Source organism: Amblyomma americanum, chromosome 2 (genome assembly GCF_052857255.1).
Source record: "Amblyomma americanum isolate KBUSLIRL-KWMA chromosome 2, ASM5285725v1, whole genome shotgun sequence".
Taxonomy (NCBI): domain Eukaryota; kingdom Metazoa; phylum Arthropoda; class Arachnida; order Ixodida; family Ixodidae; genus Amblyomma; species Amblyomma americanum.
Genome location: NC_135498.1, coordinates 180,974,423 through 180,990,051, shown reverse-complemented (window position 1 = coordinate 180,990,051; position 15,629 = coordinate 180,974,423). Strand labels below are relative to the sequence as shown.

The 15,629-nt window shown below is 44.8% G+C and overlaps 1 protein-coding gene across 2 annotated transcripts in view; it reads right to left on the bottom strand.

Moving 5' to 3' along the window:
* dtn (transmembrane protein 132C dtn) overlaps positions 1-15,629 on the bottom strand; it is an 87,410-nt gene that overhangs the window by 33,757 nt on the left and 38,024 nt on the right. For both annotated transcript variants that reach the window (XM_077655549.1, XM_077655550.1), the window contains exons 7-10: positions 12,521-12,664; positions 10,995-11,197; positions 8,900-8,987; positions 6,291-6,542 (exon numbers count right to left, since the gene is read on the bottom strand). In XM_077655549.1, the coding sequence (XP_077511675.1) occupies positions 6,291-6,542; positions 8,900-8,987; positions 10,995-11,197; positions 12,521-12,664 (687 nt within the window). The remainder of the gene's footprint in view (positions 1-6,290; positions 6,543-8,899; positions 8,988-10,994; positions 11,198-12,520; positions 12,665-15,629) is intronic.

Here is a 15,629-nt window from a genome sequence, read left to right as displayed (position 1 = left end):
TGCTGGTCATAAAATTTGTCCACTGGCTCTCGGAAGTGGCGTCACAGTAAAGGCATCAACAGCTCATAACGCTAACGTATTGCCAACACATAAGGTAATTAGCTGTCCCAGTTAACTTCTTTCTTTTATTTTTTCAGCAACCACTCATGAACGACTTTTTTATCAAAAGCTTTCAACTGCAAGACTGTCTCATTCACTTGCTCTCATGTGTCAAGTCAATGACAGTAATGAGAGAAGCAGACTTGGGACGAGCCAGGCTCGTCATAAACCGACTGTCATTTCTGGCTAATAACAATTTCAGCTTGTTGCGTGTTTTCTGGCACTTTGTGTTTGGTTTGGCACGAGTGGGGATCGTCCAAAGCACTTATTTTGTTTGCCGACAGAAGGCAGCACGGGTACTTAATGACCATTTTGGTATGATCTTAGAGAAAAAAATGTGCCCATTAGAGGGTTAAAGGTGCGGAAGACAGTAACGCTGCAATATGTAGCAATTTATGAGATAAATAGGGCATTTTTCTATATTTCTGGGTTTTCTATAAAGCATTTACAAGATTTAGAAAAACTAAGTGACTACTACATTCCATTTCAGATTGCTTAAAGGGCGACTTTCTTGGCAATTTCTTGTGCTTCAGGGCATTTTTTTTCTCGCTTTTGTATAGCAGCACTTCTCAGGTACAATAGAATCTCGATGATACGATTCCTGTTGATACAAATTTTGGGATGATATTTCATTTCATTTCGCCATTCTGCCTGCTATCCTTTATTTCCGCTGCCCCAGCTCGGTGCTTCAGTATCGATGGCAGATGCTGGGGCTAGCAAAAATTTTTTCCTTCCTTTTATTATTTTAATAAAACCACTTACTACTACTACTGATAGGAATTTGTAGAATGCCCTGGCCAGAGTGCACCGTTTGCGATAGGCAGAAAATTGGATGTTATGAACAACCCCCCGCCCCACAGCGTACAGTCAAATCTCGATACAACGAATTTCAAGGGACCACCGAAAATGATTCGTTATTTTGAAATATCGTTAAAGTGAAAGTCGCGTAGAGTAGCGCCAATAATTTGAGATCACCTACCTCAGCTGTACAGCAGCGGGTACGCTGGGAAATAACCGTTTCCGGCCAATAAATACACAGGGTTGAACACACAGCATTTATTTAAAAAAATCGGTGATCTTTTTCTGCTTAGTGGAGGCCAAACGTTGCAAAACAAACGACTCGATGTCGTCGACTTTCTTCTGTACCACCTCGGGCACACTGGCAGAAGCCCCAAGGAAGGCGCGCACCTTCGCAATGGCACTCAACACATCGGAACCCGAGACGCAGTCGTCCGGACGATCAGCGATCTCCGCCTCCACGTCGTCGTCGTCGTCACTGCCATCCTCCGGCTCGCAAGCGCTGCTCACGATGTCCTCGGTTGTGAGCTCCGCCGCCGTCCACGCAGCCGCGTCGCACTCGACGTAATCGTCAAATGTCACCGAGGGGTCTATGGAGAGCTTTTCTTGCGCCTCCACCCACAACTCGCTTGCGTTGTCGTCGTCGTCTTCGCCTTCGCGATCTTGCGGATTGGCTGGCGTTTTCAGTAAACCTGCCTTCCTCCAGCAGTTTCGAATCGTGATGGGACTGACCTTCCACCACGACCCGGTGAGCATCTCCGCGGCCTGCTTGACGTTTATTGCCGTTGGCTGGTTCAGTCGAAGGTTAATCAACAGCCGTTGAACTAGGCGCCTTCGAAATTCGGCCTTCACACTCCTGATTATCCCCTGATCCAGAGGCTGGAGAAGTGAAGTACAATTAATTCGGGGGCAGGAGCTCGAGGCGCACATTCGTCAAGCGAATGTTGACAAGATGCGCTGAGCAGTTGTCGACTATCATCAGGATTTTCCTGCCTTCCTTCTCCATGTCGCTGTCGCTGTCCTGCTTGGAGCAAGCTGAGACCTTTGGTGAAGCTCAACTATTTTCGCACGATCCTTCAAGATCGTCGCAATGGTCGACGGCGCCACACCAAGCTCCTTGCTGATGTCGATCTGCCTTTTCCCGGCATCAATGTCCCGAAGAATTGCCACTTTATCCTGCAGCGAAAACTGCTTCCGCTTCTTTCTGGTGGCCTCCGCAGAATTCACCGTCGTCCGAACGGCAGAGTGATAGCGCGGCAGCCGAATATCAACACGTCCTCAACGAAACAAAGAACGGCGCGGGCGCTCCGCAGGCTCAGTGCGTAAGAAAGAGCAGGCCTAGTCACGCATTCCACTTGCACGTTTGGATTTGGATTTGGCTAGTTTCCCCGGACGCGGCCTCCGCGATTGCCTCCGGCAGCGCTGCCGGAGCGGATCCCTGAGGCCACGCTTTGTATTGCTCGCATCCCGCGATCGGTTCCGAAATTGCCGCTTTTCTTTCTGCGGTGGATGTAAATTCGTAGTAATGAGGTATTTAACTTGAGTGACAGCGAGAAAATTGCAGTCGTTATTCTGAATTATTCGGTATTTTGAAATTCGTAGTACTGAAACATTTTTACATTGATAGCATAGGCCTTCGGAAGGGGATTTTCGAAATGTTCGTAATTCTGAAAAAATCGTTAATCTGAGGTTCGCTGTAACGAGATTTGACTGTATGACACGAACATGTGAGCCGCGACCGCCCCATCAAGCATCAAGTACTTGCTGCTCGTATGTCTCCGATGTCATGATCGCCAAACGCGCAGTGCACACCACAGGTAGTGGTGGCAGCGTGCTGCAATATGTAAACCCCCTCAGCCGACAACAGATCTGCATACATTCAGCATACGCATTTTGTTCCATTTTGGTTGGATTATCCGAATGTTTTTTGTGACCCCATGACGTTTGTATCACCGAGTTTCTACTGTACTTGTTACAGTAGCTTGGTAAATTTTGTACACAGGATGTTTTTCCTCCCCCAAATTATTAAGTGGCATTTTTGCTTTTGAGCATGTTCCTGTAAATCTAAGGAAGTGCTTGCAGCCATGGACTAACAATGCAGCAAGCAAGCAGGTAGGTTCTTGTGCAAGAGTTTGAAGCTTCCCTTGAGCCCGAAGGCAGCACTAAAGATTTGAATTGCTTAAAATTAGAGGTGCACAAATATCAAATTTTTGGTTATGAATACAAATGAATATTTCTCAATAATGTTTGAATATCAGCTACAGCTAGTTCGAACAAAAGACATATTTTTGCCACAGAACAGATATAAAAAGAAACAGAGGTACTGCAAACACATTTTGTTTGCAACCATCATCTGCATAGTATTGTTAAGTGGCGGCCAGCCGAAGAATGAGGCGAGACGACTGATAGCAATGAGATGATCTCTTCTCCTTGACGTCGTCCTGCTTCATGGCGCTCCTCATCAACTGCTTACAAATCGAGGCCCCTGCTTTCTTTCTAAGGTGCTCCACCCGTCACAAGTCACCCGTCACCCACCACCTTAGGATGCCCAGGGACAGTGCTTTCTTCCGCGGGGCGGAGGGGGGGTAGTGTTAAAGTACACAGTCACGAGGCGAAGAGGACATTGTTCTGTCGCTGTGCAGTTGACGACGATGAGGACGCTACAGCTAGTGCTTGTGCGACTTGGTTTTTGTGTGCCGCCTGACTGCGGCCTGTTGCGCCTGCTGCTGAGCTAACCTTCGTAATAATATACTATACTTGTAAGGCATTAAATAATTTAGTAACCAATTTGATTTTGTATTCTAATGCCCTGTTTACAAATCTTAGAATAACAATATTGCATTAAGGGAAGAAAGCCCAATATCGCTGTTTGACTAAATGCTCACATGAAGCCCTTGGAAGTGCATGAACTGGATAACATCCATGTTTTTCATTTTTATTTATCTCATGGCCATTGCTACCTCCATCTTAGTCTGATGTACCTGCACTTCCTTCTCACTCCATCCCTTCCCTCACGGCGCAGTTCAGGTGTCCGTCCACCGAACCCAACCTTTTTCACCACCATTCTTTACGTTGACTTGTCTTCCTTATCTAGTACTTACAGGGTATCAGCGAACACTACTCAGCACAGCTTTTATTAATCTGCTTTCATTTTCTGGCTGTGGAGGTCGATTTTCGATGGAGGCGAAATGATAGAGGCCCGTGTACTGTACGATGTCAGTGCATGTTAATGAACCCCCAGGTAGCTGAAATCATCCAGATCCCCCCACTACTGCGTCCCTTATAGCCCGGGTAGCTCTGGGATGTTAAACCCCATAAACCGAACCATTTGTTCCTCAGTAGGTGAAGCATCCATTATGCATTCTGCAGTGTGTGTCTCAAGCTACCGTAAAAACCGGACTATAGGTCAGACCAGAATATAGGTCGACCCCCCAACTAACCAATTCTAAAAATGAAAAAAATCTTTTCCAATGAAAAAAGTACCGACATACACTCTTACCTTGAAACAAATGTGACTCAACAGGTTGCACAATGGTGACAGTATTTATTTTCATTTAAATGCTGCTCGTATGTACACCCGACCAATTTTTTAACAGTATCGCGCACCCATCGACCTGCGTGTTTGTTTCTCGCACACAGAAGTATGGCGCCATAGAGCAAAGCCCTTCCTCTTCATGAATCGCCACACCCAGGAAGGCGAGCCCTTGAATTGCGCCCTCGTGAGTCAAGAGGCACGCGCGATCTCTACCAATTTCACGCGGATGCATTCAGCAGTCACAGGCAGCGATCTTGCACGCAGCGCAACATTTCCTTCCAATTATTGATATGCTGCGGTCCGCCCATGAAATGATATTTTCTTCTGGTTGCTGCAAGTTGTAATACACAGCTTCTGCCTCCACCAGTACTGAATGCTCTTTTCGGATAATCCAAATTCGTGCTGTGCCGCCAGGTTGCCGTGAGCTTCCGCATACTCAATCACTTTTTTCTTGAAGGCGACGGTGAATTGCCGATGGCTTCTGCTCATTTTGAAACAAAATGCGAAAAAGCAGCCTCTAACCAAAATAGCTTTGCAACTACGGAAACGCAAAATGGCGGCACTGCTGCTGATGGCGATGGTGATGGAGGGACGCTGTTGAGTTCAGACACCCATTGTTGCAAGTCTTTCGTAGTTTTTCCGCCAATGACCGATATATAAGATGGGGGTCGACTTTTCACCATGGTTTTTTAGAAAAAGTTCCACCTATATTCCGGTTTTTATGGTATGTTCAAATGTCACACGCACATCAGCATCCCTTCAGTTGCCCTAACACGTCATGAAATAGCTTTCCTTGATGACACTTGATTTTTGCCTTGTGTATTTCTTTTTTTGTGCCGATGGTCACTGCTTTGCTTTAGGTTTTTGGCTCATGAGCGTGTAACCGATTGCTGATTAGGATCCCTGATGCAGGCTCATTGTGTTTTAGTTTCTTGTTCTCTTCGCATTTTTTGTGCATTATTGCTGTTCTTGTCCGCATAAACGTTCAGCTGCGAGTGAGCGCTTGTGTCTTGTTGTCGTCTTCTTCTCTGCCGTCTTTGTCTTATTTACGCTCATTAATCATGAATGTTCAAACATATTTGTCATAATTTACTGTAGCCACTGACAAACTTGTGCTTCTATGGGCACTAATGTGGTCGGTAGTTCAATGGTTAATGTATGTGGAAATCTGCTTCTCCTGGCTGACCACGACTCTGGTTTTATTCTTGCTTGCCAGATGAAATCTTTTTGTTTTCTTTCTGAATAGTGACAAGAGTTTTCCAACTAGCTTTGTTAATCATTCAGTGCATATAGTGGTGCATATATACAGCACTTACAGCTGAGCTTCAAGAACTACTAGCTATGGCTGTTTCCTAACTAACTGCCATTCAGTCCACCAGGTGTGTGGAGGAGGACATTTTAATGCCTGCAAGAAAATACCATAAGCTAAGAAATGAGCTCTCCTGGCCAGCACACTGAAAATAAATAAAAAAAAAAAACGCGTGAGGGGTGAGACATGTATATGCTGCTATGTGTTAAACATGAGTAAAACTGAAATTGAACTAAAATGCACTTGTGACACTGTGGCATGATCTGACATGATCCGCCACCGAAGGCGGCGGCGTTGGCCACATAAAAAGGCATGCAAGAAGTGAGCGGTCAATCGAAGACCCTATCCTGTGCAAGCAAGCTATCGGTCCTAGAGTTGTCATAGCATTCTCGAAAGCGTGGCTTATTATGGGGCATGGACTTTATCAAGCTTGATTTTGCACATGCACACAGAGGAAGGCAGGGCTCGCAAAGCCTTCATCTAGTTCCTACTTTTTCAGACCGCACCTCTCACATGATGCTTCTACAAGCAGCCCACTGCAGTCCTCACCTGGACCTCAGTGCGACCTGCGCGCAGTCCCCGCACGGTGGTGCCCCTGAGTGCAGCCAAGTGAGCATCGGCCACGCGAAGGAAGGGTGCCACTAAATGGGTGACGGCCACCTGGGTGCGGCGGCCCAGCAGGTAGGCCTCGCGACCCGAGTTGTGGTCCACGCTCTGGAAGCGCGTCAGCACTTCCACCCGCGCCTGCTGAAAGCGCAAGCGACAGGAGCCCGGGGAGCCACCCAGCGACGACCCTTCCCCCTGCGCAAGAAGGAAATACATACAGTTAAAAAAGCGGTCTATTACCAACAGAAGTAGCAAGGAAAGCAGAGCCGAGTGCTTTTCAAAACGTCTCAGGAAATCTTTTGACGCAACTGGAGAAAGTGTAGAGCTATGCTGAGCAGCTCCTGACCAGTTCTTGGAACTCTGAGCTTAACTGCACAACACTGATGAAATGTACCCGACAATTTAAACCAGCTAGAACTGATGAGGCACCAAAACGGTTCCAAACAACGATGAATATTTACAAGCCATAGCTGCACTCGGGATATGAAGAACATTGTATGAGGTTACAAGGCTCCTCCCTACAGCTGGACACAAATTACAGGACTACAAATTAACTTCAACCACATGAGTTGTTCACTCTGTCCACTGAATGCCCTGTATATGGCTACTTTCTGTATTTTTCCCCCAATGAGATGCAGCTGTTGTAAATGAGGATGAAATGACAGATCTCAATGACAAGCAGGATAATTCCATGGGTGCCAAATTGCTGTTTAGAAGCCTCTGGAAGGCTTAATCCTTGTGTGGCACTTACAGAACCTAAAATCAGGTGCCTGAACATTTTGTCTGATGCAAACACAGTCAAAAGGACATGATGTTGGGCTAGTTGGCGTGTTTCTCAAAACAAACATGGCGAGTCCAGGAAAACACACAGGAAAACAATGAGGAGACACACAAGCGCCACTTCTCACTTGGCACTTAATTGCGTACATCCTCTCCGCTTTCGTATGTGCTGCTGTGCACTCACCATGCAACATCGGCAAACACATTGTGCGACGATCCCTAATGCTGTGACGCGGCCCTAACACAAAATGTAAACTCACTCGTGGAAAACAAGATCGGTTAATACACATTGCCTCAGGCATTTGCATACAGCTCACTAATTGTACTAACAGCACAGCAGCATAAGTGCTGATCCAAAGTGTGATTGCGATTGATTAGTGGCTGCTAAACAAAATGACGCTGCATATGCTCCGTGCAGCTGCTAACCTTTAGAAGCATAAAAGGACCTCAGCGAGCTTTGTCTCTCCTGAGAACAGCAGTGCCACAACTGTCTTCTGTAGCACAAGAGATTCTTCAAAAAGATCTATCCAGATTTTTTTCATTTTTCACATATATTATGGGATTGCCCACAAACTAGAAGGTTAACTACCCAAAACTGGGAACAGGAGACCTCTCCACATTCAGCCAGTGGCTGACTTTATCCACAACTCTAGCAGACCTGTTAGATTATAAGGATGGGCTAGCTGGTCTTGGTAATTCGAATGCACTTTTTCTGCAGCGCAAAATAACTCTTTCCTACGTCCTGTCTATTTTTGCTCTGAAAAAATGCTGTCGAATCTAGTAGACCAGCTAATTTTAGTCAAGTGCATAAAACAAGCAATGCAACTTCACCGGGATTACAAACTATGGGACAAAAATCCTGATCGCAGGGGCCTCTCATAATGCCCATGCTATCAATTATTGTTTTCTTCTTTTTTCAGATGGTGAAATAAGGAGTGAAATGGTACATTTTCATCAGTGTTAAAAAGTGCAGAAACACACAACACAAGAAAAGCAACAACATAATACCACTGGCACCCATAGTGCAATCTTTCTTGTGTTAAGTGTTGCTGTGCTTATTATGTGGCCAAACTCTCTTGCCACATTCATTTTCTTTTGTACTTTACCAGCATCACCAATGGTGGTTAGTGATACTGTTGCCTGTTCACATGAAACACACAGACTAGCAAGTTATATTAGCTAACCTTTGATTCTGTACTTCTACTTCACTCATATTTCTGCGCTGTTTCATGTTTAAGTTAGCGTCTTGGCAGACACCAAAGGGTCTTTCCCAACTGAAAGGTCACTGCACTAAACAAACTGTTCTCCAACAAGCCTGCAATTTAACATGAAGGCCGAGCTGCCTACAAACCTGAACTGGCCAAAACAATTTGTTCTGTGAACAGCAGATGACACACCATGCCATTGTAATGAACACTGCTATGCCCCATACCTATTTATACCTACTGCAAATATTGGAGGGTGTGCCCGTGCATTACAGCAGAACGATATTTAGAAATACATTCGGCAAATGCTGACAGGCTTCCACAAGAAGAAGATACATGAATTGCAAATAAAGAAACTTGGAGCAATTTGAAGATATTTTATTGTTAAAAATGAAACGCAATGAACCTCATAGACAACGTTCAGCAGGGAAATACTGCCCCTTTTTATAATAACAAATTACAGCTACTGAGACAACCCACAATCTTAATGTGCAAAACCAAAGGCTGTTACACTGTGGAAACAAGAAACGACAAAGCCTAACAGAAGAAGGAATAACCCAAACGTACATCATCCCACTTGTCAAGGATGCGCCGCTTGTTGCGCAACCAGTTGTTGCGGCAGTCCACGGTCCCTTGAAGAAGTGGGTTTCGACACCTGAAAAAGCACAGGAAATTTCAGTCTGATTTTTCAGCGGGGCAGCCTCTTAAAGCAGATGCAATGCACATCGTGCTGTGCGAACAGCATGGCCTCTAAAATGTGTGCCATTATTTCTTGAAAGTTCAGTTCCCACAGGCAGAACCCAGTTGTGACTTTCATGCAAGGATGCTAGGTGACAGGCGGAACAGCATCATTTGCTGCATAGCATAGGTGGTTTATAAACACATTCAGATGTCACCGTTGCCTTTTTGTGGCCAAAATAAGTTTGGGGAAGTGTGTTTTATGTACTGTATGTTCATATGGCAACAATATGGAGGAAATGCATAGTGTCATTTTCATCTTCAATGGCGGGACGTTTAACTGGAACTAAGAAATTTAGACGACCAGCTTGGTAATGCCATTTATGATGAAATACTAATGCAATTTTCACCAACACAAGGTGGCATACCATTATAATGCTTGAAGACACAGTGGAACCTCGTTGACACGTTTCATAAAAAATTAAAGAGAGAAGCGTGTTATCTGGGAAAATGAAGAATGCAAAACTACTGTCTGTTGCAACGCTAAATGTACATCATAAAATGTTTCTCTCGGTTGAACCACTCACTTATTCATGCTGAAATATGATGCAGAGATGGCATAGGACAGACTTAGTGTTTCAATACGCGTTTGGATAATGTACTTGCCTGATTTGAATCAGAATCAATTAGAAATCTGTGTTGTCTGCAGCATCGGCAACCCAATTAAAGCAAGCAGCTTTCCCATAGATGATACCGGTGGCTTCATCTGGTGCCTATCCAATGAACCGACTGTTTTAGCATTGAAGATGTGAGTGCTGGGGGGGAGTGGCTCATTTGAAAACGCTTTCTCGACTGCTTTTGCTCAATACTCTTAAAGCAGTCGAGAAAGCATCTTCAAAATGAGCTTCTTATGCTTCATTCCGTCGCACCTGTGTACCGCGGAAAGGCCACTCTAGCAGCTGACTGCCACTGCTCTTGGGCGTCTCGTTTTGCGTGCCCATGGGCTTGGCCAACTCGTTACGTCAGTGCATCTATGGTTTGTCGCTAAACATGTCATACGATCAGATTTTGGCAAAATTATGAATGTACTTGCCGGGAAATTGTATTATCCGGGAACGTATTGACCAGAAGAAAACAGTGCTACTTTAGGGGTTTCCAATTTTAAGTGTATGAACTGGGAAATCGTGTACGAACCAGGAACAAATAAATGAGGTTCTATTGTGCACTGCATGTGAACCAATTTTTGTGCTTAGGTCAAATTCAAGCTAGGTGCCAAGGCGGCCACTGTTCCTGCCTACTGTCTTCAGAGAGAGCAAGACTGGATTAGTGGCCCATTACAAAGACTTTTTCAATAAATTTAACATCCCAACAACACTGCTAATGCATCCTGCTGCTTTGCTAGATTTTTTTTTTTTCAGCAGTGCGTTTGAGGTACAATGCAAGGCTAAGATCAACTAATGCTTTTTGCAAAAAGTATGATAGTGTCCTTTGCAGCGGAGTTTTTGAATACTCAACTGAAGATCCTTTCCCCTGTTTTCCGACTGATTTGACAGGCATAAATTTGCACAAAGACAAACATGGTATTAGGAAGGTGCAAAACCACCCTGAAGCATTGCTCACAACTGCGATGTCAGGAAGAAAAGGACACAATCCTGCCGGTGAGTGGCTACAACACACTTAGTAAATGTCCTGTGGTATAGTAGCAACCTTTCCTTTATTAAAAGCGTTGCATAATAGTGGAACAGAGGAAAAAATGACCAGCTCCACCGCACCGTCCACTTCCACCCTGAAGTTGAGCCAAGTTAAGGTTGTTGCTGGCTATAGGTGGAGTTCGCTGTGTGATAAATCTGCCAGCAGTTGCTCCACCACAGGAACATAATAAGAAATATTTAAAGGGGAAGAGCAAAGAAGGGCTACCAAAGGCAGCATTGATAAATGACAAGTGCTAAATGCACAGCAAGAGAGAGGTGGTGAGATGGTGTACCGTTTATGGCGGTGTGGGGTGCGCCAGGCACGCACTTGGCTTAGTTTGGGGTCTGAGAGGCGCAGGTCCAGCGGAAGCTCGGGCATCCACACCAAGAAGGCCGCCTGGCCCGTATAGGTGCCATACTTGACCAGCACCGTGGCATTCTGGGAGCCCCGTACTTCCGAGCCATCCAGGTACACTGACGTGCATGACGGCGACACCTGACAGAGTGAGAGGTCGCCAAGGCTTTTATGCCTAGCATTGTGTCAAGCACTTGAAGGTTGCTGTGCTAAGATCAGCTAGGCTCTTCTGTTTAAGCCAGATTACAGTTAGACAGCTAAGGCGTCTTTTCATCCGCCAGCAGCATTAGGGCCAAGCACAGTAGCTACGTCCTCTTTGAAGCCGCTGAGAGTTTTTTCAAGCAGGAAATATCCCTCAAATTTCAGAGTTTTGTTTAAGTTCCTTGGGCCTAATTCTGTGCCCCAGTAAATGGCAACTTCCACACAGACACAATGCCAGTAAATCTCGCAAGGAATTTAAAGGGCAGTTCCTTTAACTGCAAAGAAGAGCTTTTGTAGGCTTGATTTTTGTTCCTAAGAAGCCAACTACGGTAAAAACTCTTAATTCGAACTTGAAGGAGACCGGAAAGTTGTTCAAAATATGCGAAGTTCTAATAATCGAAAGTGCGCTAGAATGAGTGGTCATTGCACCCCACCATGCAGCCAGAATGCGAAGCAGTCACATCTAAACTCGTTATCATGAACTAGGCACTAGTATATGTTTGTGGCGGGCGATTCTGAGAATTAAATTCATACGGTCCGAATGGCAAATGAAATAGAACGATCGGCCAGCTATGCGCCAGAAACAAGTACTGGAATGCATAGGATATGCCATGGATATGCCATGGAATGCCATGGATATTGCAATTTGGTACCCACCTGGTTTTTGCACAAATGCCCTCCCTCACATCACTTTCCCTTGTAGTACGCTCAGAAAATAAGGACTGCAACACCTTGGTCCTCATGAACATGCTATTTGGTACATTGACAAGTGGTGCATCATCAATCAAACGCTTGTGCAACAACAATATAGGCCAAAGCAGCAGAGTGATAAAAAAAAAAGTGCAAATATACTGCATGCCCCTGAAGCAGATAAGGGGCAAAGGGGGAAAGAGGGATAAGGGAAATGATCACTCCGATAAACAATGAAATGATCACTTTCATTTCAATCATCGACACTGTGATATACGCCAACTCTGACTGCTTCAAGTCAACCACTAAAGAACTAATGAAGTGATCCATTATCTAGCTGATCACGTAATGCATCTAGAGAGCTTTTGAAGACTGAACAAACAAACAAACAAACAAACAAACAAACAAACAAACAAATTAATCAGTGATTGTATAAATAAATGAGTGAATAACTGAATGAATCATGGAATGAATTTTTTTTTTTTTTAGGTCTGGGTACAACCAGTTCTACACAAAACAGGCGCATTCATTCAGCTGCAACTTTTATGATGAAAGGCCTGGCTGTGTTCCCACCTTGAGCACAGACTCGTCGGCCGAGTGGCAGGACGACTGCAGGGTGACATCCCCCAGCAGTCCCGACTGGCTCACCACAAACACCTTCATCGGCTGCGACACCTGCTTGCCCGTCAGCACGGCCGTGTTCAGCAGCTGGTTCGACTGCATGCAGACACGGGTTCAATTAGTACCAGCACAGCCCTCAAAAGAAGCAGGGCAGTGGTTGGTTAGCCACGGCTGCATTGCAACTTGTGCCTGAAGGCATAGTGTATGCAGTCCATTTCACAAATAAACCCTACTTCAATACTGCGACACTTCAAAGGACACTGAAAACAAACTGAAGTTTGCCTGCACCGACGGCCAAGGCATTCAAACCATTCTCACTGAAAACAAAGCTTTGATAAGGTAAAAAGACCAAAACCCAAAATACAGGTGTTGCCATCACCGAACCATTTCGCAAGTAAACTGCGTGCATTGACACCGAACTTCTGGCACGGATCCCAGAGGCTATGCTACATTGCTATTGACCTCAAAATGGCAGCCAGTCCTCCTTGGTGTAGACATCACAAGTTTGATTAGAGTGGAGGAAAAATTTTTAAAGTCAATTCTCTCAGCCATAACTGCGTATTTTAATCCCACAGAAATGTTAACACAGCTGGAAAGAGCCAGTGCATCATCATTTACTACGATCGAAAATTGGATAAAGCTTTCCCGAGTGTCCCATTAATCCTCTCTGCAGCGCTGATAGCCAACGTTTGTCAGGTCTTGTACTCTTGATCTTCTTGTTCAATGTTCACTTGTGCAATTATCGATGCAGTTGAGATTTTTTTCAGTAGTGCCTATTATCAATGGCTGTGCTCATACATTCTATGAGGCCTGCAGTGGTGCTGTCCTCACACTTGTTCCTCACAGCCTGATCTTTGCACTGTCATCACTGCAGATAGATTGCTGTTTTGGCCCCCCACAGACAAAGCATGTTCAATTCAGAATCCCTTCTAGAGCCGGAACAATTGCAACATCAGCCTCTTTCACGTTGCCAACGGCAGTGAGAGGGTATATGCAGACGCATGCACAAGAAAGGGCACCGAAGCACAACCACTTGTCATCTCATCGTATCGTATTCTACTGTTCATTGGCAGCCTTTAAGGCAGCCAAAGTACAGAAATAACTTTGTTGTGCCACTTCTTTCACTTAGCAGTCGTGCCTCATATATACCATCCACTGTCAACCAGGGATTTTTTGCTATAGCAGACTGCATTTTCTGTAATGGCAAGCTGCATATTCCACTGAAAGGACAGTAGCATTTTCCTCATCCTTTTAGCTTGTCTCAGTTCAAGGTCATTTCACAGCAACATACTTCTATGTACAGGTGTTGCTGTCATGCGTGAAAGGCCGAACACTGACAACTGATATAAATTTAGTAATGCTACTGTTGATGACTGATGACATCTTAAACAAAACGTTCTGTATTCAAAAAGTGTGGTTCTGTTTTGTTTTTTTTACCACGCTAGGCATACAATTTAACAAGGTGACTAAGTGGTCAGTTACATGAAAATAGCCCGGCAGTAAGTTTAATTAAAAATTTATTCCGTACTCAGCCCTACTAAACCGTTTACATACCAGGCACCTACAAGCACCTGAATTTGCACGCAGAGCCACTTATAAACCTTTAAGCCAAATTTGGCTTCCGAAGGTTTGTAATTTCTCAGCTTTATCCTTCCTAGCTTCGGTTTTCTACAACAACCTGTGAGTGATCCACGCCTTTTTAAAGCATTTTGCAATCGGAAGCCAGCAGGACTGCTGAGTGCAATGGGGCATAGGGTGAACTTCATGAAAATAAATCTCCTAGCTACAGCGATTGATGCATGCATGCACAAAAGCTGCTTCTCAGACTACCACTCCACACAGACCACAAAGAGACAGCAATTGATGGATCACAATATGGGTAGGCCTTCTTTGGCGTCAGAGGCAGAGATGAAAAAGTTTCATGCCGAAATCGCCAGGTTGTTTATGCGCATATACACCTCACAGAGTGTTTGCATTTTGGCGACATGATTTGATAAACATTCTTTCCAATGGCACCAGACCTTCTTTACTTTTTCATTGACTCCGCATTCAGTACTGGCAAAGACAGTTAAAGATGATGACAACAATGAGGATGAGCAGAAAACCATGAGTAGAAGTGGAAAAAGGGCATATTATATACAAAAGAATGGAAGGACAGAATAAACCAGGTCAAAGCTAGACAGCTTTTTGGATATTTGCAACCATGATCTGTCGTCTTCATCATCAGCACGACTATGCCGACAGCAGGGCAAAGGCCTCTACCATATCTCTCCAATTAACCTGTCCTGTGCCAGCTGTAACTATCTTATCACCGCAGACTTCCTAATCTCATACACTCACTCAACTTTCCGCTGCCCTGTCAAAATAGACTGTTTAAAAATTTAACTGAGCTACTCATTGTGCCTGCTCCACATAGTGTTCCTGTATATGCTCCCGCAGGGAGCAGAGTTGCGCGAAGGTCCGCCATTTTGTTCCAAGCTGTGCGGGAAAGAGGCTCCTCGAGTGCACAGGCGCTGGGATCATGACGGGGCTGGCATTGTAGAGCAGTTCGCTTTTTTTTTTTTGAAAAGCTTACAAACGGCGCTTGATTGCGGGCATCCTTTTTTACTTTTACTGTCTCAGTGCTCAGGGATCGATGCTAAGCCCATCATACTTCGTTGAAAAAAACGTCAAAAAATAATCTCATTTTCCGAAAATATCATACAGCATGACAGAAAGATCGCGGAATGACAGCGATAGCTCGCAGTACGGACATTAACGGCGCAGAAATGCTTAGAAATGAAAAACCTGCGTGAGTTGTGCGATGAAGAGTAGTGCGGTAATGCATCTTCCTGCAGAACCACATTGAAATACATTATTCTATAGGGTTGCGACCGTCGATGTTCCGCTAAGCTTGTGAAACCACGCTGCATACGATGTGAATGCGGGCAGTCTAAAGCAATACATTTTGCATGCAAGTAAATCTAACCAACCAAAGGCACAGATATCGCAAACTCGCGCGCTTATCTTTCACAAAATCTTCGTATCATTTGTTGCACTGACTCCTAGCCCTCCATTGCGT